Below are 27,222 nucleotides of genomic sequence, written 5' to 3' on the forward strand. Positions count from 1 at the left end.
GAGTATGGGCTTGTTACAACCAGGGTTCTGAGCTGGATTTCATCATTCTTCTCTTTCTTGGTGATTCCTTTCTACTTCTGATTTTCTCTCTCTCTCTCTCTCTCTCTCTCTCTCTCATTGTAATTCGGGAATTTTTTTTTGGCTGGTGCAGCAGAAGCCTCAGGCTTCCTTGCATCATATGGCTAATAATAATAATAATAATAATTACTTCCCTGAATTCCTTCCATTTAGAATTTGCTGTTTGTAACATCGTCAGTTGTTCCCACTGCACAGTATTTAAAACTCTCAGATCCCTGTTATCACCCTTGCTAAAGCATATCAATTATTGATTGCAAACTGATTGGTTGGTTTATTAATTGCTTGTTTTGGAATTACTGATTTTTTTTTTTTTTTTTAAAGTGTCTTATCAGTCTTGGGTTGTGTGTGTGTGTTTATTAATGCTCAAATTGGGCCAATCAAAGCAAGTTTTTTTTTTTTTTTTTTTTTTTAACTTGCCTAGAACCTGAGGAGTGAATTTTTCTATGAAATATTTGAAAGACAAAAATGAAAAATTTGTACATAAATGCTTTTAAGCATTAATTTTGTTTCTCAAATATTAGAATAATTCACTCTAATATTTGGTTTCCCAAATATTAGAGCAAAATTATTTCAAAAATGAAATCAGAATTTTTAAAAATATATATATAAAAGAATTAAAAAAACAGTAAAAAACTTGTTTTTACTTCATTTTTTGATGTAAAACAGTTTGCTTTTATTTATCACCTTATTTAATTTCATCACTTTCTGCCACAAAATTCCAGAGAATTTTGACAATGGCTGACAAGTGTGATCTCTTCTGATTTTTAAAATATATTTTTGTGATGCCATCTGTTATAACTTGTGTCTATTATAATTACTGGATGATTTTTAATGTAATTTAATGACTTTGAAAAACAAAAGTAGATACTTACCCCTCAGGGTTCACACATACTGTGGAAAAGATTAAGTAATTTAGGTTTATTAGAGCATGATAGTATGTCTGTGGGTGAGAGAGGTCTAATTCTTGAATAGGCTTAAAGAATCAGATTTAGCAAGGTGATCTATATCCCATGATTTAACTAACTGGAGGCATATTTAAACATTTTTTGATGTCTTACCTTAGAATAAACATAAACACTGCATGTTGTTAACACCAATAATTCAAAATAAATAAATATCCTTGTACAAAGTTTTTGTTTTTGTGTTATTGGTTTATTATATACTAAATGATTTAAATGGAAAATATATATTCCAACACCTTGTACAACTTAATGAACTAATTAGCAATTAGATTTTCTGAATCCATTTTGGGGCCATACCATCAGGCCAAAATAAACTAAACTACAAAAAAGAGAAATATTATGATATGATAAAATTACGGTTTTTTCTATCTTCTTAAAATTGAATATTAAAATTGCATGGCTGAAAAGTGATACTGGTGATCAAACCTTTGAATCTGACAGGAGGTGAGAGTATGTCAACAATATTCTCTATGTTAATTTAATAATGATTACAGGATCAAAAAATTAAGCATAAAACATAAAATTGTGCAAAATATCAGCCTAAACTGACATTTTGCACTATTAATTTAATAAAATTCATAAACAATTCAAGTAATTCTTTAAAAGTTTATTAAATAACCTAATAAATTATGCAATAATTAACTTTATTAATATTGTATGCATATTTCTTTAGCTGTGTGTTTTGAATTTTATTCTAATCAGAAGTAATAAATTTTCATTGTTGTTATAATCACTATTTGTTCTGCTTAAATATTTTAAGATGAGTTGCAGTTGGGAATAATAAGTATACTTAGTGATTCATCTCTTGTCTAGAACTGCCAGCATAATACCGAAGGAGATTTCTGTGAAGCATGTGCAACAGGGTATATTGGTGATGCTAGTGGTGGAACACCAAATGACTGCCAACCAGCAGTAGGCAAGTTAAGTTATTGAGAACCTTTTTTTTTTTTTTTTTTTTTAATTAACCTTGTGATGGGCACACATACCCAGAAATTGTAAATACAGAATTATCTACCAGAGTGATATTGCTGTAAATTTTAGTATTCTTCAATTATTGCATTTTTTCTGTCAATTTCAATCTACACCATTAATTGTTTTTTTTTTTTTTTTTTTTTTTTGAAGTTTGGTAAACAGTTAATGTTTTCATTAAATCTAATGTCTGAAATCATTAAAAATATGAATTTAAAATTACCAGGATCTTTCTATCCACTTCAGGCAGTACACAATCATATGCTTTAGAGCAGTTCAAATTGGTGATGTACATTGTCTTACATAAACAATTCCAACACCAGTACCGAAGAATGTGAGTTTTGTTTTCTCAAGTATCATTCTCAACTGTTTTTATCAGCATGAGTTTTAGCAATATATTCTTATTCCAATGGTAACAAATTGTGCCCTGTCCAAAGAAGGGAGGAGAGTTTGAACAAGAACAAACATGTGCATGTTTGATGTTTTTTTTTTAAATAAAAAAAAATTTAATATGTTTCAATATAAAAAAAATGGATTGTTTGTAGTTATACTCAAAATATATTGAAAATGTAGGATGGCATCAAAAAGTGAACAAATTTGAATTATTTCTTGCCAATAAGAGGTTTTAAAAATGCAGCACTTGGGGGATGATGTGTACCTTAGTGTAACAGTGATTGCGTGTCCATCACAAGGTTAAAGAGAATTAATGCTTCTATTTGTAAAGTAGGTTCAGAAAATTTCAATAATGAATTTATTACTTCACTAGAGATGTGGTAATTAATGTAAGAAACTGATCAAAATACCTATAGGCTCCAGTTGTTTCAAGGTGATAAGGCAATGACAGTTGATACTTGTCAGTTCCAGATCTCTTAAACAACTGGAGCCTATAGGTTTGTTCCAGCAATCAACTACCCGCTGGCTAAACATACAACTGTCTTTCCTCAGTTTGAATTTATGCCCTGTCAGGTGATTATTCTGAGCAAGAGGAAGAAGAAAGAAGCCCATCAGCATTAAGCATGGTCAAACGATACAAGGCTTTATACACCTCAGTCAGATCACCTCATAGGTTCCTAGTCTCCGGACACTGTAATTTGCAAAACTTAAGAGTTTCTTCATAAGAGGAACCCTTTGTTCCATTCACTAATCTTGTTGCCCTTCTCTGTACTTGTTCCAGCAGCTCTACATCCTTCTTAAAATGAGGCCTCCAGACCTGTGTACAGTATTCAAGATGTGGCCTGACCATTGCCTTATACAAGGGGATAATCACCTCCTTATCGCTACTAGAAAAATTCCTGTATATCATGGACAAGACACCACGAGCCACTCTTGCAGACCATCCGCTCTGTCCGAAAACTTCATATCTGCTTGCACAATTACTCCCAGGTCCTTTTCATTCTCTGCCACTGTCAGTATAGTACCACACAGTTGATATGTTACTCTGGGGTTACTGATTCCCATATTCAGTACTTTACATTTGTCAATGTTAAGCATCAGTTGCCACATCTCAGCCAACCTGCTCAACTTTTATAGATCCTGTTGTATCAGTTTACTGTCATTAGTGTTATTAACAACCCTGATGAACCAAACAATGGACCCAACACTAAACCCTGGGGGGGGCTACACTAATAACATTAGTCCACGAAGAGCAGTGTCCATTGATTACCACTCCTTGCCTTCTCCCAGTCAACCATCCTTTTATCCATAGTAGCAATTTGCCTCTAATGCCACACTGCACCAATTTGTGCAGCAGTCTTCCATGTGCAACAGTATCAAAAGCCTTTCTAAGATCCAAATACAGTGGATTCCAGCTATTTGGGCCACCCATTAATCAGGGCAGCCGTTTATATGGGGAAAATCTTAAAATACCAAATCCAATTGAGAAAATAGCCAGGGTTTACTTTGTTTAATTGGGACAACATGCTGTTTAATCAGGGCAGGAGACCAAAGCACTGAAGATTACCCTATGATTGTCTGACCGTTCAGTTGGATTTCTGGAGGTCACAACCATAAAACAATAAAAAAATTAGCAGTCACCTGTTTATTGGGCTTTTGTGTTAACACAATCTATCATAAATGGATAGTAAACTCGATCTTATTGAATTTGCGATAATACTGACAGCTGGAATTCTGTGGGTTATTATAGTGAAGTGTGTTTACACTTCCATGGAATCATCAATAATATAAAAAAATTAATTTTCAGAATCTTCTCTTCATTCCTATTTTTAAAGCTTTGTAACTTGTTAGTCTGTTCTCACTTGCACGTATTGTGTTACTTGCAATTTGTGTGTGCCGTGTTCTTTTTTATTGATTTCTTATCTTTTTACTGTTTTAAATTTTACCCCCCCACCCACAAATGTCAGTGAACAGAAATGTCAACTCAAAATGTCAACTCGTTAGTATATACGGGTTAATTATTCTTATTATCACATATATTCTTCCAATTTTCACGTATCATATAATTTTTTAATTGGTAAGGTAATAAAGGGTAAATTTGTGCTTAATATACTTTACTTTTATAGCCTGTGGATAATATTCCTCCTATTTTCACTAATTAGAATCACTGTTTAATAAAATTAAAATTCAATTCGCAAACATGATCACAATGACTGGTGCTTACTACATATCGTATAGTGAACAGTACTATGGTGACTCCATTGTAATGTGATTTGATTGTACAGTGAACCAATTGTAAAGCGGGGGTCCATTGTATTTTCACCTTTTTTTACGTGAAAATTTTTTTTTGGATAATTGGGGCAGCAACTTAATCGGGCCAAAATGCACTAGTCCTGATGTGTCCCAAATAACCGGAATCGAATGCATATGACATCAAAATTTTTCATTGAATCGAGTTCCTTTGTGACCACATCATAATATCCAACAAAATTGGTCAGACAATACTTCCCCTTAACAAACCCATGCTGTGTCCGAGCTATAACTGAAGTCTTGTCTAGATGATTCTGCAGTGCTTCTTTAACCAGTGCCTCCATTAAACTAACAGTTCTATAATTACTTGTGTTACCCTTTGATCCTCCTTTGTGAATTGGGGTCAAATTTGCATATCTCCAGTCCCCTGAGTCCAATGAAGCTTTCATAATTATGGCTAAGGGTTTACTTACTGCCCTTGCTAGATAGATCTGGATAGATCCCATCCACCCGAGATGCCTTTCTTATATTTATCTTCAACAATTTCTTCTCCACTTTGCTCTCAGTTAATACAAAATCATCTAGCCCACTGCCAGAGTTTAATTCACCTCTGGCATTCCGCTCCCTGAATAACGTCTCTTGTGAATGTAGAATCAAAATACTCATTTAGTTTGTTAGCTACCTGAGCAGGATCATCAGCAGTTGAATCAATAATATCAAGTGGAGTAATCTGATTCATCCCCCTTCCTCCTAGAAGTTACACAAGTAAACTCTTTGCTGTTTTTCTTTGCATCCTTTGCCAAAGATTTCTCGTAATCTGCCTTTGCCTGCCTAACCTCCTTTATGACTTGGTTACAGACTAGCTTATATCTATGATACACTTCCACGTGACCTGTTAATTTATATATATCCGATGAATTTTTCTTCTCTGCCACATGTCTCATTAGGTCATCTGACATCCACTTAGGCCTAAACCTTCAATGATATTTCTTAGTAGGTATGAAAAGCCTAGTAGCTTCCAAGATTAATTCTTTGAATGCTTCCCATTTTGAATTTGCTGTTGATAATTTTATCAGTTGGTCCCACTGTATAGAATTTAAATACTGTCTCAGACCACCGTAGTCACCTTTGCAAAAGCAAAAACCCTTCACTTTACCTCTGTGAGTAAATACCACTTCAGCACACTGATCACTGCCACTTAGTGGTTCCTTTATCTCCAGATTGTTAATGCATGAAGAATCACTAATGATAATGAGATCAAGAGTATTACTCTGTCTATTTGCCTTCCGAACATGCTGCTGTAGAAAACAATCATCCAATAAATCCACAAATTCCAGTCAATATCTGGGAAATTAAATTTTCCCCATTATAAGCCACTGATTTACTGTCCCACTATATTTCTCTGTACAGTTGTTTATTATACTCATCAGAGTTATTAGCCCTATAACACACTCCCTCTCTTAATTTTGCTTTCCCAGTGCTTATGTCACACCAGACTGACTCGATACTGCACTGTTCATCCATGTCGACTGGCTGTACTTCCTCGGATTTTGTGTTTCTTAACTAATGGCATAACCCTGCTTCCCTTCCTGTCTATCCTTTCTGTACACATTGTACTCTCCAAATTCCAGGTCTGCATTCCTTATATCTGTGTGACACCATCTTTGATATCTCAACAATGTCTGCCTTTGATGTTTTGACCAACAGTCATCATCAAATTTATTTACCAAACTTCTAGCATTGGTGTACATGCAAGTTTACTTGCACTTTTTCCTATTCTTAGCTACCCTAACACAGAGCATGTATTTACTTGTTCCGCAATGACTCCCAGCGGTCTCTGGAATCCCCTGCACCTTGTTTTCCAGGCTGCTGCTCATTCCAATAGAAGCAGTGCAAGAATCACTTTCACCTCTGCTAGTGGCTACTATTAATCTATTAGTGCATATGTCTTCCTAGGCTAGCAGTTTTCCGACCCACCTAACACTGCCTCGATAGCATCAGCAAATATTCTTGCGCCCTTTCTATTTAAGTGTATCCTATCCCTATAGAAGTAGTCTCTCCTGTTAACAAGCACAGACCAGGCTGAGAAATTCTACCCCTTGAGCCTTGCACAATCTCTCCAGGGTAAATTGATCGACAAGGCTCTCATGATATACTTCCTCCTATTGTGTCTGGACAGAAATGCAGACAATTTCAAATTCAACCCTAACTCCCAGCTTTTTTTCAACATTGACCTGTACTTGTTAAGTAATTCTGCTGGCCTCCTCTTAATATCATTAGTGCCAAAGTGTACAACAATATCACCTTTTTTGCCCTTAAAGTATGATATCTGCTCTACAATGTCATCAAACTTTGCCCCTGGCAGACATACCCTGGTCCTGTTCCACCTATCCTTTTTTGCACATTACACTCCCTGTTTCTCTGATAGTAGTCACTGACCTCTATTAGAGTATCGTGTAACAATGTATACGATATAACAAAATAGAGTATTGTGTAACAATGGTGGTAAGTTACGAACGGTAAATCTACGGACACTAGTTATTTAATTAACTTTCAAAATCACTATCTAAATTCAATATAAATCATGGAGCTTGGTTAGGTCTATAAGCTACTTATAGAAAATAATTTAATATACTGGTAACAATTAAGTCAATAATACGATTAAATATAATTAAAAACAGCGTTCACCGGAGCTGCAAAATCTTCTCCAATACGTCGATTGGATACCCTTACTGATACTAAGTAATAACCTACAAAATCTCTATCTAAGTTCAAATTAAACTAAGTATCATTACTAGGAATATAAAGCTACTTCTAGAAATAAATTACTTTGCCAATTTAAGTTAATAAAACAACAAAAATTTAAGAAAAACCTCTATAACAGCTCAAGCCGTAAAACCTTTGCCCACACACACAGCTAGTCTTGTTCCAACCTGCTGCAGAGGTGGCATCTGAAAGAACTAATGGAGATTATAAACATCTCTATTAGTTTGTGTTAGAGCATGAACAAGTATCATGAATGCAAACGCATTAAACTATGCAACTAGAATTACAATCAAAAGAAAGAATTCTCCAGCTAGCAACCCCAATGTACTGGCCCCTAGTGCTAAGCAATAGTTCCCAAGCGATCTTTCTAGTGCAATTTTCTAGTGTTTTTCCTAGGATGAGTACTAGTGATTTCTTAAACCCTCTACTGCTTGCAACATCACTGCTTTACCGCTAGAAACATTACTGCTAACCCCCACTTGCAACGTTACTGCTATCACTAGCAACATACTACTCTCCTATTCTCCTGATCACTTGGTCACTGGTTGGCACTGCTCCTTCCTCCACCTGGTGGGACCAGTAATCTGGGAGAAGAAAGTCCCTCTCCCAGGGCTAAAAGGAGCAAGCATGGATTTGAATAATTTTCTGCCATTTAATGTTAATAATTTTAATTTCATTTTAATAATTTTCCACCATGAATAAGTTTCCATCTTTAAGCTCAAGACCGGAAATATCTGATGGCAATGATGCTAATCAACCGAAAAGACTGCAATGAGATACAGAACTTTCTGTTGATTCTCTCTCTCTCTCTCTCTCTCTCTACACCCAGCCTGTGGGCAAGTTATCACCATTTGTTATCCAAAGATATTTGGAATCCATTGCTGGGACACCAAAAATGGTTAAATGGCTACAATCCAGAGACCTCTTGATTGAAACAGTCTCCTTAAAAAATTGAGTGTCTACTCAAGACAACACCTTTTGGTGGGATGTCAGTATCTGTCACTAACTAGATGTTAACAGTAACAACAAGCAAAATGTATGAATATATCTCTGATTGGAATGTGGCTCCTAACCTTGTAAACAGCAATCACAGAGCCATAGTTTTTGGAATTAGATGTAAAAGTCAACAAACTGATTTCCAAATTAATGATCTCAGACAGTTTTCTAAGCCGAGTGGGTAAAGTACCTGCCCGGCAACCCAAAGGTCGCGGGTTCAATTCCCGCCTCGGGCTTGGATCAAAGTACTGCAAAAACCTTGGGAGGTGCAATATGGCCACAGAAGCCGATGCGCCAACAACTACCAAATCAAAAAAAAAAAACAGTTTTCTACAAATGGAATTAACTGAAAGAAACTTAAAGTATATCTGGACACTGTTATCACTCAAGACTTATTGTTGTTCTGGTTTTTAGGAGCATTAGCAACTAAGGCCATATTGCTCCGGGGATATGTGGTGGTCATTCCCTGACCTTTCCACATCCTCCATATTTGGTGGTCACAGGCTCAAACCCCGGTCTAATCAAGAAGTGTGTGCTACGCACTGCTGCTCCTGCTCACCTGGCTATGGAGGTGCCCATTATGGCTGAATAGTGTGTGTGTGTGTGTGTGTGTGTGCGCGCGTGTGCGTGTGTACAAAAATGGTATGCTATGATGTGTATTTCACTGTATGGATGAAGTAAAGAAATAGTATGTAATTACACTTAAGTTCAAGACAGATTTGAAGAATGTAATGTAAATTTTTGTAAGTAACGAGAAATGAGTGCAGATTGTAAGTGGATGTATGTTATTCAAGTATCAGAATGTGACATCTAGAGAAAGTAATAGAAAGGAAAGCAATAAGAGGTTGAAAAAAAGTTTAGATTTAAGCATCCATAAATCAGACCATATGTCCAGATTGTGGCATATGTTATATTGGTGAGACAGACTGTAGGCTTTATGATTTTATATCAGAGCATGAGTGAACCATTCACTTCTCAATGCCCAAGTTTGCAGATGATACAAAGGTTGGCAGGGTTGTTAAGGACACTACTGACGCTATGCTGCTGCAACAGGATCTGGAAAAGTTGAGCAGATGGGCTGAGAGGTGGCAAATGAAGTTTAACATTGACAAATGTAAAATACTACATATGGGAAGCAGCAACCCCAGAACAATGTATCAACTCTGTGGTACTACACTCACAGTGGTAGAGAATGAAAAGGACCTGGGGGTAATTGTGCAGGCAGATATGAAGTTCTCTGAGCAGTGCAGATGGGCTACAAGAGTAGCTCATGGTGTCTTGTCAATGATATACAGGAATTTTTCTAGCAGGGAGAAGGAGGTAATTATTCCCTTGTATAAGGCAATGGTCAGGCCACACTTTGAGTACTGTATACAGGCCTCCAGACCTGTACGGTATACAGGTCTGTAGGCCTCATTTCAAGAAGGATGTAGAGCTGCTGGAATGAGTACAGAGAAGGGCAACAAGATTAGTGATTGGAACAAAGGGGTGCTCTTACGAAGAAAGGCTTAAGTTTTGCAAATTAGTGTCTAGAGACTAGGCACAGGCGAGGTGATCTGATAGAAGTGTATAAAGCCTTGAATGGTTTGAGCATGCTCAATGCTGATGGGATTCTTCCTCTTGCTCAGAATAATCACCTGAGAGGGCATAAATTCAAATTGAGGAAAGATATAGGATAGATGTGCGAAATTTGCCTTTAGCCAGCGGGTAGTTGGTTGGTGGAACAGACTTCCATCTCTTGTTGTGGAAGTTGATAGCCTAAATAAATTTAAGGCTCAGCTGGACAGGTATTTCAAACGAACGGAGGGGTGAAGTGGAAGTTTTTTTTTTTTTTTTTTTTGCTGATGCTGCATAAGCTTGCTTTCTTGCATCATATGCCTCTACTAATGCTAATGCCAACTTCTCACATTCTGCTGTCACTGAGAATTATTGGTATGAATAGCATGTCAATTGTTATTCATTCCAGTGTCAAATTTTGGACCACATGTTTTTTTGTCATTATCCTTCAGATAATGACATATGATCCTGGTATCCATAGTGGATCCCTGGTGCTTCTTGAATGCAGTGGATCCTAGTATGCCTTCCAATAGAAGGACCTGAATGCACCCTGATTATGGAAGTTGTAATTTTACATGAACAGTGCCAAACTTATGTGTCACCCTACTTTCTAGAGTCTGACATTATTTTATTTTATTATACAGTAAACCCCCGCTATTCGCGGTATCTGTATTCGCGGTCGCTGATTTAATATAAAATGAAACCTAAAAAATGTGAATTTTAAAGCGCCGTGAACATTTTCCGCCATAAAAAACATGGGCGTGGCTAAAATTATCTTTCCCGGTCAAAACAGCGCTTAGTGGGTGGGGGGGAGAGGGGTGGCAAAATCGCGAGCATGGATGTTTCTTTCTAATCCTTTCAGTATGTGTTATGCGCTTGTCATGGAAGGTTTCGTCATTTGCTTTTAATTTATATGCTTAAAAATTGAATAAATTTATCAATTTATAAATTGGTATGCTTGCAGAAGTGATAAATCTACCGTTTTGCAGTGTAAAACAGACTTTTTCGAGTGTGTTAATGGAAGAAAGTGACTTTATTGTGGACAAGTTCTTTCTAACCTGTACAAAAATATGGCTACGAATAACAAGGGAAATGTGAAAAGATCAAAGAAGGTGATGACATTAGAGAATAAAATTGAGTTATTAGATAAAATTTCTAATGTTGAAAGTGTCTTCTCGGTGGCAAAACATTATAAAGTCAATGGTACAATCAATCAAGAAATCGGAAGAAAAAATCCGCCGTAGTGTCTGTGAAAACGCGCTAATTGCTTCAAAAATTTGCTCTGTAACTCGTGATGTTAAATTAGAAAAAATGGAAAAAGCTTTAAATCTGTGGATAGAAGACCGAACTCAAAATAAAATTCCGTTAAGTTCACTCATCATTCGTGAAAAAGCAAAACTCCTTTATCAGTACTTTAGCGAAACTGGTGATAGCACTGGCGGGATAAGTTTTTTTTTTTTTTTTTTTTTTTTTGCTAGCAAGGGTGCTGGTTTGAAAGATTTGTTTGAAATTTCTAATAAATATTACATTTAATATTAAATTGTTTCTTATTTTCATTTTGATGCCATATGCTTGCATTTCACTATGTACTGTCTATGTACATAGTCATATTATGATGGTACATATAATACATACATAGACAAAATTTTAGACTAGTTTTTCTTATATATTTCATACTTTGGAACGGAACCCCTTTATTACTATGGGAGCCATAACTCAGCATTCGCGGCATTTCTCAGGAATGTAGCCCCCACAAATAGTAGGGGTTTACTGTGTTTTGCTACCCCCATCCCTATCTTTCTGGTAATCACCATTCATGACTGTAGTAAAACTAACCAGCAACCAATAGCTGCCCACACTCTTAACCCATAATTTATAAGTTCAGCTTTTCTCAGGTAGCCAAGATGTAGAACATAGTTCAACCAATTAATCAGCAATAAAGGACTCTACCATATTACAATTGAATACTAACTACTGAACATTATTGGAAGTGATAATGTCAGAACTTTAACAGACGCCCTAAAATATAGTTCCTCTACCCCATGTCTGATAATTTTTGTTTATCGGTTAGCAATGAATGAAGGAACCAAAATTGGTTCCATAACACAACCAAATTTAATATCATTAATTAGCCTAGTCAATTCCATCAAAAGTTAATAAATCGTTTCAAGCAAAATGCATAGCAATGTTTAATTATTTCTATCTCTTAACATTTCAAGGGTTTAGTGTCAAACAACTTTGAACAATGATATCCAGCTCAGGACCCTGAGTGTGCCATGCCCATACTCACCAGACGTGAGCCCCTGAGTTGTCTCAAAACAAAAGTGCAATTTTGTAGTTAACACTGTGGGATACTAAACCCTTGATTTCCGAACTACAGAGCAATAGTTAGAACCATTACATATAGGTTTTGTTATCCCATTGGCTTTCACTATTTCAAGTGGCTATACTTCTAAGTATAAATGGGTGTTGATCTTTTCATATGCTTATAAAAGGCAATAGAACAATATTAGCCTGTCAAGTTGGTGATCTGCTGATATCTACTAAAACATAAGTGGTGAGTGATATCAATATCACTCACCACTAATGATATCACTCACCACTATATATACACACTAATGGATGAATAAAAAAAATTTCTTATTAAGTATGTTTTAGAAATGCATAAGTGAACTATTTGGTAGTAAAGTCTGGACCCAGTACTACTTTTAGAAAAATCACTAGCTTTTCAGGCTGCTATTGCAGTGCCCTTATGTATAACTTGGAATAGTATTTAGATTCAGGTACTTTTAATAATTTTGTTCTTTTGCCAACACTGATTTCTTTACAGAGATATAGAAAAGTTTAATTTCTAGTTCTGTGGATTGCTACTTTCGCTGGTTTATTTATCTCTTGTTTATGTAAGTCATGAATAAAGGTAATAACAGTAGATAATGCAAGGCATAGCAACTCATTTACATTCATTTATAAATACACTATCACTATTTATAAATGAATTGTATTTGCCTGTAATTGTATCTTTGCCAGCTTCTGTAGATTAAACCTTTCACATTCACAATGTGGTTTTGAGTACTCTTTTCTTATACTCTGCTGTTTTTTATGCACAGTGATTTTCAAAGATTACATCAAAAGAAACTGTATTATGAATTCATTTTTTAATTAGTTATGAATTCATTGTTTGAGAATGTTTTATAATTTAATTTTTTTTATTATGTTATGTGAACCCACCCAGCCCCAAAAAACCAAGACTGTCTGGGTGAGTGGGGAGGAAGCTATTGATGTGTAGTAGGAGCTACAGATCAGTGTTGATACTATTTAAAAATAATTAGTAAAGTTTGTTTGCTGACAAGAATTAACTTAAACAGGCCATCACAATAATGTACCTGATGAACATGGGTGCCTGTATTACAGTATCTTGTGTACTTTTTTGACTTGTTGCTAACAGACAAAGTATTGAAAGGAGAGTACTTCAAAGGAGGCATTGTGAAAAAAAAATCACATTATTTCAACTTCTTGAACCTATGTATTTACTGGGATGGGGGGGGGAATATATATATATTGGAATTATGTCAAATGATGTTTAGGTTTAAATAAATAAATATTGGCTCCAGCGGTAATGCTATTGTCGGTGGACAATTAGACATTACACGTGCCTGGGTTTCTTTAAAATTTCATTAATTTAGTTGCTTTTATATGTATCTTATATATTTTTATATGTAAGGCTATGGGGTTACTACAAACCTGACACTCCCAAGAAGTACCACAATTTAAAAATAATCATGTATAAATAAGTTAAGTGTATATATATATATGTAGTAGTGTGTGTGTGTGTGTGTGTGTGTGTATATATATATATATATACAGGGTGATTCACTACCAGTGTGACAAACTTGCAGGAGGTGTAGGGGGCACAAAGATAAATTGGAATCACATAGCATTGCAGGGTCCAAAATGGCTTCGTCATGCGGCAGAGGACTTTGAATGGGAGGTCGTGTGAACAGCGATCCCACTGGAAGTCAGCATTTGCGAACTGGTTCCGGAGGCAGTAGGATGGATGAGTATTCAAACGTTGAACTGGCCAACATGCACCTCGCATATGGAGCTGTGGACTGTAATGGGCACGCCGCTCTGCGCTTGTACCAGGAACATTTCCTGCACAGGCATGCTCCTCATCATACAATTTTAACCGTATGATGAGAAGGTTACGTGAGACTGGTTGTTTCACGAGAGATACCATGAATCGAGAGCGAACAACGAGGATGCCAGACAATGAGGAGAATGTCCTATGTCTTGCAGAAGGCAATCAGAGTAAGAGTACTCGAGCGATAGGCCAACAATTGGGTATTTCCCAATCCACTGTATGGAGGATACTGTCAACAAACCAAATGAGTTCATACCATCTGCAACGCGTCCAATCATTGGAGCCTGCGGATTATCCACTCCGGAAGACTTTTGCTACTTGGTTTCTTCAACAGAAACGGTTAGCAAATGCTGACTTCCAGCGGGATCGCTGTTCACACGACCTCCCATTCAACGTCCTCTACCGCATGATGAAGGCATTTCGGACCCTGCAATGCTATGTGATTCTGATTCGTCTTTGTGCCCCCTACACCTCCTGCAAGTTTGTCGCACTGGTAGTGAATCACCCTGTATTTAGTAGTAGTAGTAGTGTGTGTGTGTGTGTGTGTGTGTGTGTGTGTGTGAGTGTGTGTATATAGTAGTAATATGTTTGTGTGTGTATATATATACTTAGACATATATTTGAATAACGTTTAAAATAGTTAAACTGAATCTTTCATGATAAAAATTTAATAAAAGGTACAGCAAACATCAGAGGCAGCAAAAAGCATATTCCTCTACATGATGCTTGAAATATAACCATACAAATAAATTAGAATGAGAGTTAAAACTAAAAAAATAAATTAATGCCAGCATTTTGGCAAGACAATAGTCGAAATTAAACTTAAGAATCAAACCAAACAGGGAAGGAAGAGAGGAGTAACAAGAGTAAAAATATTGCAGCAGAAAATCTCTAAGATAATTTAGAACATCTAATTATATATATATATATATATATATATATAAAATATTTTGTATAATAATATAGAAGTTAATTCAAGCAGACAATACCTTATGTCTTGGATACGGTAGATATGCCTTATACTTTGAATTTGTTCTTATTTTAATTATTAAATTGCATTCTCTGTCGGTCAACGATGATCAATATATGCTTATATTTATAATATCTTTCTTTCTTTTGATTCTAAAAAAAATTTTAACTATCTTTAATTGGTTTAGATTCAAATTACTTAATTTACTTAATCTTGGATTTTTTATATATCTTACCAGATATTGATCATTACAGAAACAGAACTCCTTATTGTTTTTTGCTTTCAGTCTGGGTGCTTGGCCCCCAGTTGAAGTCGTCTAGATTGTGGGTAGACAACGATAAGTTGTGTGTGTGTGTTTATTTTTTATTTATTCATTTTTTTAATATATATTTATGTCCCCTGTGTTTCTTTAAATCCAGCTTGGTATTGTCTGCTTGAATTAACTTCTATATTATTATACAATATATTTTATACACATTATGGTCGTAATGCATAATTGCTCTAGCAACTACGTTGGCCCATTAGTATTAGTTACAGCTTGATACAATTTATTAACTTTCTTTCCATATTACATATATATATATATATATATATATATATATATATATACTGTATATATTTTACTGTTTTAAATTAAACCAATTATTTCAATTTTTAGAACCAACATGCCAGTGTGATCCCAGAGGAAGTATTGGACTAGAGTGTGACTTCAGGAATAATTGCCCCTGTAAGGTTAGTTAACTTGTGAAATTTGTGTGTTTTTTTTTTTTGTATCGGTTATGTCAAATTTTATTCACTTATAATATAAATTAGCTTTTTACCTTCATTTGAATTTGTACAGTTGTCCCTCAATTAAGGATCATAATTGGTTATAAGAAATGATCCTAAACCAAAATTATCATTGAGTATATAAAATTTATATTAGAAATTTAATCCATGCAACGACCATTAGAAGTTTAACTTTTTCAGAGTAAAACCATACTTTTTAATACAATACTGCTTTGAGCATTTCATATTTGTAAATAAATATTTATGCTGACATTGTTAAATACATGTAATTAATACAGTAAACTGATGACAAATTCTTCCTTTAACTAAAAAAGATTGCATAATATTTTTGCGCAACAATCATTGAATAACTTTAATTCTGTTTCATATTTTAAAAAAAATTCTTGCTTTTTTTGCATGAAAATTGATTTCCTGATCTTTTCTTTTACACTCATTTTTGGGGACATCACATTTGGGGACATTTAATGTACTGAAATATCAAAAAATTTACAAAAATCAGAGAGAGAGAGAGAGAGAGAGAGAGAGAAAAGATGTTTGCACTGAAAAGTTTGAATACAAAAGAGATAGACTTCAAGTACTGATAATGTGGCCTCATTATTTTACTCATTACTTTCCTCATTTTAGAAGTGATGTTCACTTGTTGAAAGCTGGCTTCTGGTTCACCAAAACCGTGAACTTTTCAGTGGAAGTCTCCTATTCGAAATCAAATCTCTTAGCATCGAAGAAAAACTACTAGAAGTTTTTCTTCATTGCTAAGAGATTAGCTAAGCTTCAATGCTAAGACCCTTAAAATTCTCATTATTTACAGAATTTTAAAATGTCCTAAAGGTAAAAAAGCTGGAAAAAGGAGGAATAGTCTCCACATCATTAAATCGAAGGCTACTTCAGAATGTGAAAAAGCTCCGGCTCTTCACCAAAAGATCTCTTTGCTTGATTTGAAGACAACACAAGTCACTGTTGCTAACAGTGAAACTCCTGTACAAATTACAAAAAGTCATCCAAATTTAAATCAGTCTAAAATGGATAAGATTAATAATAATTCTGTGGAACAAAGAAACATGAAAAAATGAAGATAACCTTACTTAAGACAAATCCAATTAAATGAGCATCCTCTTTTGGTAAACACTGTACTGCAGAATATAAAAAGTGTTTGTAATAAAATCATCACACTTGAAATGATCACCTCGTCAAAATTTTATGATCTCATCTTACTGCAAGGAGTGCAAGGAAATTAGGCGACAACTCAGCGTTGTTATGGGCCTATATGAGACCTTGAAGGACAGGGTGGATGCCCTCGAAGGAAATAAATTGAGGGGCCCATCAAGCTCTCAGCTGCCCACATCAATGCCAGAGCTTGCACTTGGTCATCTTGCAACACAGAGGCAGCCCCCAAGGCAGAATGCCCTGGTCCCACAGGAACTAGTAGTTGTTGGTGACTCTATTGTCAGGGAAACGGGGAACATGCTTTGTAAAAAGGATAGGTGGAACAGGACCAGGGTATGCAGGGGCAAAGGTTGATGACGTTGTAGAGCGGATATCATCTTTTAAGGGCACAAAAGGTGATATTGTCTTACATATTATTATATTATGAGTAGGAGACTGGCGGAATTACTTAACAAGTACAGGTCACTGTTGAAAAAAAGCCGTGAAGTAGGGTTGAATTTGAATGTGTCTGCAATTCTGCCCAGACACGATAGGAGGGAGTATATGATGAGAGCCTTGTCGATCAATTTGGCCCTGGAAATATTGTGCAAGGCTCAAGGGGTAGAATTTTTTTCAGCCTGGACTGTACTTGTTAACAGGAGAGATTGCTTCTACAGGGATGCGATACACTTAAATAGAAAGGGTGCAAGAATATTTGCTGATGCTATCGAGGCAGTGTTAGGTGGGTCGGAAAACTGCTAGCTTGTGGGGGAGACAAAGACTAATAGATTAACAGTAGCCACTGGCAGAGGTGAAAGAGATTCTTGCACTGCTTCTATTGGAATCAGCAGAAGCCTGAAAAACAAGATGCAGGATATTTCAGAGACTGCTGGAAGTCATTGCAGTACAAGTAAACACATGGGCTGTGTTAGGGTAGCTAAGAATAAGAACAGGTGCATGTATACTTGCGTGTACACCAATACTAGGAGTTTAGTAAATAATTTTGATGAATTTGAGGTATTGCTCAAAACATCAAAGGCAGATATTGTTGGGATATCAGAGACGTGGTGTCACACAGATATAAGGAATGCAGAACTGGAATTTGAGGAGTACAACGTCTACAGAAAGGATAGACAGGATAGGAAGGGAGGAGGGGTTATGCTATTAGTTATGAAACACATAAAATCCAAGGAAGTGAAGCCAGTCGACATCGATGGACAGGGCAGTGTCGATTCAGTTTGGTGTGACTTAAGCATAGGTAAATCAAACCACTGTACAGGGAAATAGGATGGGCCAGTAAATCAGAGAGTCTTATAATGGGGAATTTTAATTTCCCAGATATTGACTGGAATTTGTGGGTTAGTCACTCACACACACTAGCAAGGCTTTTGTGGATTTATTGGATGATTGTTTTCTACACCAGCATGTTCGGGAGGCAACTAGAGGGAGTAATACTCTTGATCTGATTATCAGTAGTGATTCTTCATGCATTAAGAAACTGCAGATAAAGGAACCACTAGGTGGCAGTGATCACAGTGTGCTGAAGTGGGATTTACTCAAGGAGGTAACTACCATCAGAGGTAAAGGGAAGGGTTTTTGCTTTCGTAAAGGCGACTATGATGGTGTGAGACAGTATTTAAATTCTATACAGTGGGACCAACTGATGATGTTACCAACAGCAAATTCAAAATGGGAAGCATTCAAGGAACTAATCTTGGAAGCTACCAGGCTTTACATACCAACCAAGAAATACTGTTCAAGGTTCAGGCCTAAATGGTTGTCAGATGAACTAATGAGACATATAGCAGAGAAGAAAAATGCATGGGCTACATACAAATTAATGGGTGACATGGAAGTCTATGATAGATATAAGTTGGTCTGTAACCAAGTCACAAAGGAGATTAGGCAGGCAAAGGCAGATTATGAGAAATCCTTGGCAAACGATGCAAAGAAAACCGGAAAAGAGTTCTTTACCTATTTAAACTCAAGAAGGAAAGGGATGAATCAGATTGGTCCACTGGATGTTGATGGTTCAACAGTTGAGGATCCTGCTCAGGTAGCTAACAATCTAAACAAGTATTTTGCATCTACATTCGTACATGAGGAGTTATTCAGGAAGGGGAATGTCGTAGGTGAAGTAAACATTGGCAGTGAGCTAGATGATTTTCTAATAAATGAGAGGAAAGTGGAGGAGAAATTGTTGAGGATAAACATAAAAAAGGCACCCGGGGTGGATGGTATCTATCCAGTTATATTAAAGCAGGCAGCAAAGGAAGTAAGCAAACCCCTAGCCATAATTATGAGAGCTTCTTTGGACTCAGGGGAGGTACCCATGAACTAGAGATGTGCAAATGTAACCCCAATTCACAAAGGAGGATCAAAGGCTGACACAAGTAATTATAGACCTGTTAGTTAAACTTCGGTTCCAGGAAAATTAATGGAGGCACTGGTTAAAGAAGCACTGCAGGATCATCTAGACAAGAATTCAGTTATAGCTCAGACACAGCATGGTTTTGTTAAGGGCAGGTCTTGTCTGACCAATTTGATTGGATACTATGATGTAGTCACAAAAGAACTGGATGCAGGGAATAACTTTGATATTATATATTTGGATCTTAGAAAGGCTTTTGATACTGTTGCGCATGGAAGACTGCTGCACAAATTGGAGCAGTGTGGCATTGGAGACAGATTGCTGCTATGGATAAAGGGATGGTTGAGTGGCAGAAGACAGAGAATGGTAATCAATGGACACTGCTCAACGTGGACTAATGTTATTAGTGGAGTTCCTCAGAGTTCAGTGTTGGGTCCATTGTTGTTTTCTGTATTTATAAATGATATTGATGATGGTATATCAAGCTTAATGTCCAAGTTTGCAGACGATTCAAAGGTTGGCAGGGTTGATAAGGACACTACTGATGCTATGCTGCTGCAACAGGATCTGGAAAGGTTGAGCAGATGGACTGAGAGGTGGCAAATGAAGTTTAACATTGACAAATGTAAAGTACTGCATATGGGAAACAGTAACCCCAGATCAACGTATCAACTCTGTGGTACTACGCTGACAGTGGTAGAGAATGAAAAGGACCTGGGGGTAATTGTGCAGGCTGATATGAAGTTCTCTGAGCAGTGCAGACGAGCTGCAAGAGTAGCTCATGGTGTCTTGTCAATGATATACAGAAATTTTTCTAGCAGGGATAGGGATGTGATTATTCCCTTGTATAAGGCATTGGTCAGGCCACACCTTGAGTACTGTATACAGGTCTGGAGGCCTCATTTAAAGAAGGATGTAGAGCTGCTGGAACGAGTACAGAGAAGGGCAACAAGATTAGTGAATGGAACAAAGGGTTGCTCTTACGAAGAAAGGCTTAAGTTTTGCAAATTACAGAGTCTGGAGACAAGGCATCGGCGAGGTGATCTGATAGAGGTGTATAAGGCTTTGAATGGCTTGAGCATGCTGAATGCCGATGGGATTCTTCCTCTTGCTCAGAATAATCACCTGAGAGGGCATAAATTCAACTTGAGGAAGGACGGATGTCGGATAGATGTGTGGAAATTTGCCTTTAGCCAGCGGGCAGTTGGTTTGTGAAATAGACTTCTATCACTTGTTGTTGAAGTTGATAGCCTAAAAATTTAAGGCTCAGCTGGATAGGTATTTTGAACGAACGGAGGGGTGAAATTGGAGTAGTGGTTGTGTTTTTTTTTTTTTTTTTTGGCTGATGCTGAATAAGCTTGCTTTCTTGCATCATATGCCTCTACTAATGCTAATGCTAATACTTACTGAAACATGGACAGCAGTTGAACAAGAAGATTTCATTATTCTCTCTATCACTAATTACAACTCTGCAATGGTGCTAAACACCATTGCAGAGTTGTAATTAGACCACCATTTAGACCTTCAAAAAAAGGTGGAGGAACTGTGATCTGGTTGAAGAATTTGTTTATTATTATGTCTGAATTCAAATCCCATCAATTAATTTTGAGGCAATTCACATCAGAACTAAATTAACAAAAAACTTTCTTGACATTGTTTCTGTTTATTTTCTGCATAAGTTCTCCATAGAAATATATACTGAATTTATAAACTGGTCTATCACCAAAATTTCAAAAAAACAACTCCATTATTATTGTTGGTGGTGACTTTAATTTACCATCATCATCTAGTGATCTTTCCAACTTTTTTATAAAAAAAAAAAAAAAAAAAGTAAACTGCAGCCATTATCAGCCCACTGCAGGATGGAAGCCACTTCAACAATTCATGTTGAGAGAAAGGGACGATAATCTGCCACGCTGGTCCAGTGTGGGTTGGCAGTTCAACTGTATTTAGCAGTCAGGGGCTTGAATCCCAGTCTACTCAAAGAGCATGTGCTACTGCACTCCTGCTCATGACCACTCGGCTATGGAGTTATGCCTCATTTTAAAATATTAGGTTTTTAAAGCTATAAATCTCATTGTCTACCAGAGAAAACAACATACTGGACCAAATCTTTTATAATGCTGCTATGTCCATCGAATTCCCATTCACAATTTTGTTTGTATCCAACCACGATCCAGTTTCTAAACAACTGCCATTTAACATATCATCTTAGGCTAATAAGAATCCTGTCTACAAAAAGATCTTTTAACCTGAGACATTTGAATCGAAACATTTGTCTTGATCTTCTAAGCCTGTACCCTCGGGACAGTCTTGTTAATTGTCTTGCAGGCTTGGCATGCATCTTCTTTATGACCTAGATGGCCTCAATATCAAAAATTGTGGTTTCAAAAATTTCTTCTCCCTCTTAACTCAAATGTTGGGACACCACAATTTCATTACCTTTTCAAATTGAAGAAAAAGTCTTTCAGGAATCTTAAAAAATCGAACTTGGATAATGATTATCTATCTTTCTTAATCAATTTAATGAACTAAAAAGAAAAGAAATCCAACAGTTCACATTTGCTAGGATTAAGAATAATTCCACAATAGACCCCGCAACTGCTGGACAGAACACATCACTTGTTTTAACAAGGAAATGAATCCTTGCCCGGAATTTAATGAAAATATATAGTCTATTAGCAATTTAAGCAATATTTTTATCTCAAAAAGTAGGATGAAAGACACAATTAGAAAATCGTGTCTTTTCTTAGACACGACGGAAATTAGAAAATCTCCTTCTAAAGGTACTGCTGGCTTCGACAATCTACCTATTTTCATGATCAAAATTGCTAGTGTCTGCATATTAGATCTTCTTATTTTATTTTTCGATCAAGCCATAAACAAATTTTCCTGAATGGGCTCATTACAAAATCTTCCTACTACCAAAATACAAAAGCAACATAGATGTTAGGTCAATATCAATTTCATCCTCTGTCCTAAAACTACTGGAACGATCTTTTCTTCCAACAATTATGAAAAACTTTTTCCCAATGCATAATAATCAGATTCACTATGGACTTAAGGGCAGGTCCACTTTGACCAGCCTACTCATAACAAATTTAATATTCTAAATGCCCATAACTTTAAAAATAAAATTGACATAATTTATGTTGATATTAGCTCTCTGTTTATACAGATATATTGGTATGCAGATATAGTAGTAGTAGTGGCATGTGATGCAAGAAAGCAAGTGTATGAGCTTATGCAGCATCAGCCAAAAAAAAAAAATCGCACCATTCCTTCCAAATGCCTGTCCAGTTCCTCCTTAAATTTAATTAATCTATCAACTTCCACAACGACAGATGGAAGTTTGTTCCAGCAATTAACCACCTGCTGGCTAAAGGCAAATTTCTGCACATCTATTCTACATCTGTCTTTTCTTAATTTGAATTTATGCCCCCTTAGCTTAGTAATCTAAACAAGAGGAAGAATCCCATCAGAATTCTGCGTGCTCAACCCAGTCAAGGCCTTATACACCTCAATCAGATCACTGCGCAGGTGCCTAGTCTCCAGCCACTGCAATTTGCAGAACTTAAGCCTCTCGTGGTAAGAGGATCCCTTCATTCCCCTCACCAATCTTGTTGCCCTTCTCTGTACATACTCAAGCAAATCTACATCCTTCTTAAAATGAGGCCTGCAGACCTGTACACAGTACTCAAGGCATGGCCTGACCATTGCCTTATACAGAGGGACAATCACCTCCTTTTCCCTGCTAGCAAAATTCCTATATATCATTGACAAAACCCCATGACCTGCTCTGGCAGCCTGTCTGCATTGCTCAGAAAACTTCATATCTGACTGCACAATTACTCCAAGTCTTTTTCATTTTCTACCACCTTAAGTGTAGTACCACAGAGTTCGTACTTTTCTCTCGAGTTACTTATACCCATATGCAGTACTTTGCATTTGTCAAGGTTAAACTTCAGTTGCCATTTCTTAGCCCATCTGCCCAAATTATCTAGATCCTGTTGCAGTAGCACACTGCCATTACTGTAATTAACAACCCTGCCATTACTGTAATTAACAACCCTGCCAACCTTTGTATCATCTGCAAACTTTGACACTAAGCCTGATATATCTTCATCAATATCATTGATAAATAAACAAAACAACAGTGGACCCAACCCCAAACCCTGTGGGACTCCACTAATAACATTAGTCCATGAAGAGCAGCACCTATTGATTATTACCCTCTGTCTTCTCCCACTTAACCATCCTTTTATCCATTGTAGCAACTTCCCTTTAATACCATTCTGCTGCAGTTTGTACAATAGTCTTCCACGTGCAACAGTGTCAAAAGCTTTCCTGAAATCCAAATATATGATATCAAAATTATTTTTTGCATCCAGTTCCTTTGTAACCACATCATAATATCCTATCAAATTTGTCAGACAAGACTTTCCTTTAACAAACCCATGCTGTGTCTGAATTATTGCTGCTGTCTTGTCTAGATGATCCTGCAATGCATCTTTAACCAGTGACTCCATTATTTTACCCAGAACAGAAGTTAAACTAACTGGTCTGTAATTACTCATGTCACCCTTCGATCCCCATTTGTGAATTGGGGATACATTTCCACATCGCCAGTCCGTGTGGACCTCCCCTGAGTCCAAGGATGCTCTCATAATTATGGTCTGCCAAGGGCCAAAAGGAGCAAATATGGATCACAATGTTTTTCCGCCTCTAGAGCCGACATGCTCTTGGCCAGATTTAGATATTGAACATGACACATCACAACCAAAGAGGTTTAAAACCAATTCCTCAGCGACAGCATTTCCTGCATTTCTCATTATGCAATCTCTTGTAGATCAGCCTCTCAGTAAACCGTCTCCATTCCTCATCCAGAAACACCTGGAAAGTTTGGCTGGATCTCCTAAGACAGTCGAGACTGCAATCAGGGAACCAACTAGTGGAAACAATGAACTGAAAACATTCGGAGAAACTGCTAAAACTTACAAACTTTGCTGGAATTCCAGTAAAAGTTTCGCTCGATGCAACCATAAATATATCTAAGGGTGTTATATCCAGCTGGGATCTATTGAATGTCACAGAGGAGGAGATAACTCAAGAGCTTCAAAATCAAAATGTCATTACTCTTAAAAGAATTGTAGTTAAAAAAGACAATACACTTGCACCTACAAGGAATATTATTCTAACATTTAACATGCCAAATCTACCATCATCAAAAAAGCAGGCTATCTACTTTTGCACATTACACCCTACATTCTTAATCCATTGCACCAATTTTGCACATTACACCCTACATTCTTAATGCTGAAAATATGGCCATGCCCAAATGGCGTGCAGAGGAAACTGTCTGACCCAATTGTGGGTCCTCTGATCACCTCACAGTGATTGCTCGGCAAAAGAAATGACCTGCCCCAACTCTAAAGGCAACCATCCTGCTTATTCAAGGACATGCAACGGATGGAAAACTGAAAAGAAAATTGTCAAATATAAGATTGAAAATAAAGTTAAGTTTTCAAGAACCAAGGAAATTAATGTATGATTAAACGTCCATATAACAGTATTGCACAAAAATATCAATCGGCCACCCAAATTGATGTTAAGGTCCCTTCAAATACTTCAATCTCTCACTGGGCTTGGACAATTCTCTCTCAGCAACAGTACAATATTCCTAAGCAGTTGAACCAGGCAAGCAGTACTGCTTGTTTGTTTGTTATTTGGTTTTTATGAGCATTAGCAACTAAGACCATATTGCTCCGGGATATGCGGTGGTCATTCCCTGACCTTTCCGCATCCTCCGTATTTGGTGACGGGCTTGAACCCCAGTCTAATCAAGAAGTGTGTACTACGCACTGCTGCTCCTTCCCACCTGGCTTCAGAGGTGCCTATAAGCAGTACTGCACTAACAGCACCAGTTATATCTTCTTCTACCCCAGTGATTGCTTCTACATTGAATAATTGAAGCTCAAATTTAAAAAAGAATATCCAAGAAAGATTAGCATTAGCATTAGCAGAGGCATATGATGCAAGAAAGCAAGCTTATTCAGCATCAGCCAAAAAAAACAAAAAAAAAAAAAAAAAACCCACTCCCATTTCACCCCTCCGTTCGTTCGAAATACCTGTCCAGTTGAGCTTTAAATTTGTTTAGGCTATCAACTTCAACAACCAGTGATGGAAGTCGGTTCCACCAACCAACCACCCGCTGGCCAAAGGCAAATTTCCGCACATCTATCCGACATCCGTCCTTCCTCAATTTGAATTTATGCCCTCTGAGGTGATTATTCTGAGAAAGATGAAGAATCCCATTGGCATTGAGCATGCTCAAACCATTCAAAGCCTTATACACCTCTATCAGATCACCTCGCCGGTGCCTAGTCTCCAGACTCTGTAATTTGCAAAACTTAAGCCTTTCTTCGTAAGAGCAACCCTTTGTTCCATTTACTAATCTTGTTGCCCTTCTCTGTACCCGTTCCAGCAGCTCTACATCCTTCTTGAAATGAGGCCTCCAGACCTGTATACAGTACTCAAGATGTGGCCTTACCATTGCCTTATACAAGGGAATAATCACCTCCTTATCCCTGCTAGAAAAATTCCTGTATATCATTGACAAGACACCATGAGCTACTCTTGCAGCTCGTCTGCACTGCTCAGAGAACTTCATATCTGCCTGCACAATTACCCCCAGGTCCTTTTCATTCTCCACCACTGTCAGTGTAGTACCGCAGAGTTGATACGTTGCTCTGGGGTTACTGTTTCCCATATGCAGCACTTTACATTTGTCGATGTTAAACCTCATTTGCCACCTCTCAGCCCATCTGTTCAACCTGTCCAGATCCTGTTGCAGCAGCATAGCGTCAGTATTGTCCTTAACGACCCTGCCAACCTTTGTATCATCTGCAAACTTGGACATTAAACTTGATATCCCATCATCAATATCATTCATAAACACCGAAAACAACAACGGACCCAACACTGAACCTTGAGGAACTCCACTAATAACATTAGTCCACGTTGAGCAGTGTCCATTGATTACCACTCTCTGTCTTCTGCCACTCAACCATCCCCTTATCCATAGCAGCAATTTGCCTCCAATGCCACACTGCTCCAATTTGTGCAGCAGTCTTCCATGTGCAACAGTATCAAAAGCCTTTCTAAGATCCAAATATATAATATCAAAGTTATTCCCTGCATCCAGTTCTTTTGTGACTACATCATAGTATCCAATCAAATTGGTCAGGCAAGACCTGCCCTTAACAAAACCATGCTGCGTCTGAGCTATAACTGAATTCTTGTCTAGATGATCCTGCAGTGCTTCTTTAACTAGTGCCTCCATTAATTTACCTGGAACAGAAGTTAAACTAACAGGTCTATAATTACTTGTGTCAGCCTTTGAACCTCCTTTGTGAATTGGGGTCACATTTGCACATCTCCAGTCCATAGGTACCTCCCCTGAGTCCAAGGAAGCTCTCATAATTATGGCTAAGGGTTTGCTTACTTCCTTTGCTGCCTCCTTTAATATAACTGGATAGATCCCATCCACCCAAGGTGCCTTTTCTATGTTTATCCCCAACAATCTCTCCTCCACTTTCCTCTCAGTTATTACAAAATCATCCAGCTCACTGCCAATGTTTACTTTACCTACATCATTCTCCTTCCTGAATAACTCCTCATGCGTGAATGTAGATGCAAAATACTCGTTTAGATTGTTAGCCACCTGAGCAGGATCCTCAACTGTTGAACCATCAATATCCAGTGGACCAATCTGATTCATCCCTTTCCTTTTCGAGTTCAAGTATGTAAAGAACTCTTTTCTGTTTTTCTTTGCATC

The 27,222-nt window shown here is 37.0% G+C and overlaps 1 protein-coding gene across 11 annotated transcripts in view; it reads left to right on the plus strand.

Annotated features, from left to right (window-relative positions):
* The window catches only part of trol (terribly reduced optic lobes), a 1,731,230-nt gene that overhangs the window by 1,019,827 nt on the left and 684,181 nt on the right, over positions 1–27,222 (plus strand). For all 11 annotated transcript variants that reach the window (XM_090387691.1, XM_090387694.1, XM_090387699.1 and 8 more), the window contains 2 exons: positions 1,854–1,956; positions 15,741–15,814. In XM_090387691.1, coding sequence (XP_090243817.1) covers positions 1,854–1,956; positions 15,741–15,814 — 177 coding nt within the window. The remainder of the gene's footprint in view (positions 1–1,853; positions 1,957–15,740; positions 15,815–27,222) is intronic.

Source organism: Mastigoproctus giganteus, chromosome 13 (assembly GCF_048544385.1).
Source record: "Mastigoproctus giganteus isolate SK-2022 chromosome 13, ASM4854438v1, whole genome shotgun sequence".
NCBI lineage: Eukaryota > Metazoa > Arthropoda > Arachnida > Uropygi > Thelyphonidae > Mastigoproctus > Mastigoproctus giganteus.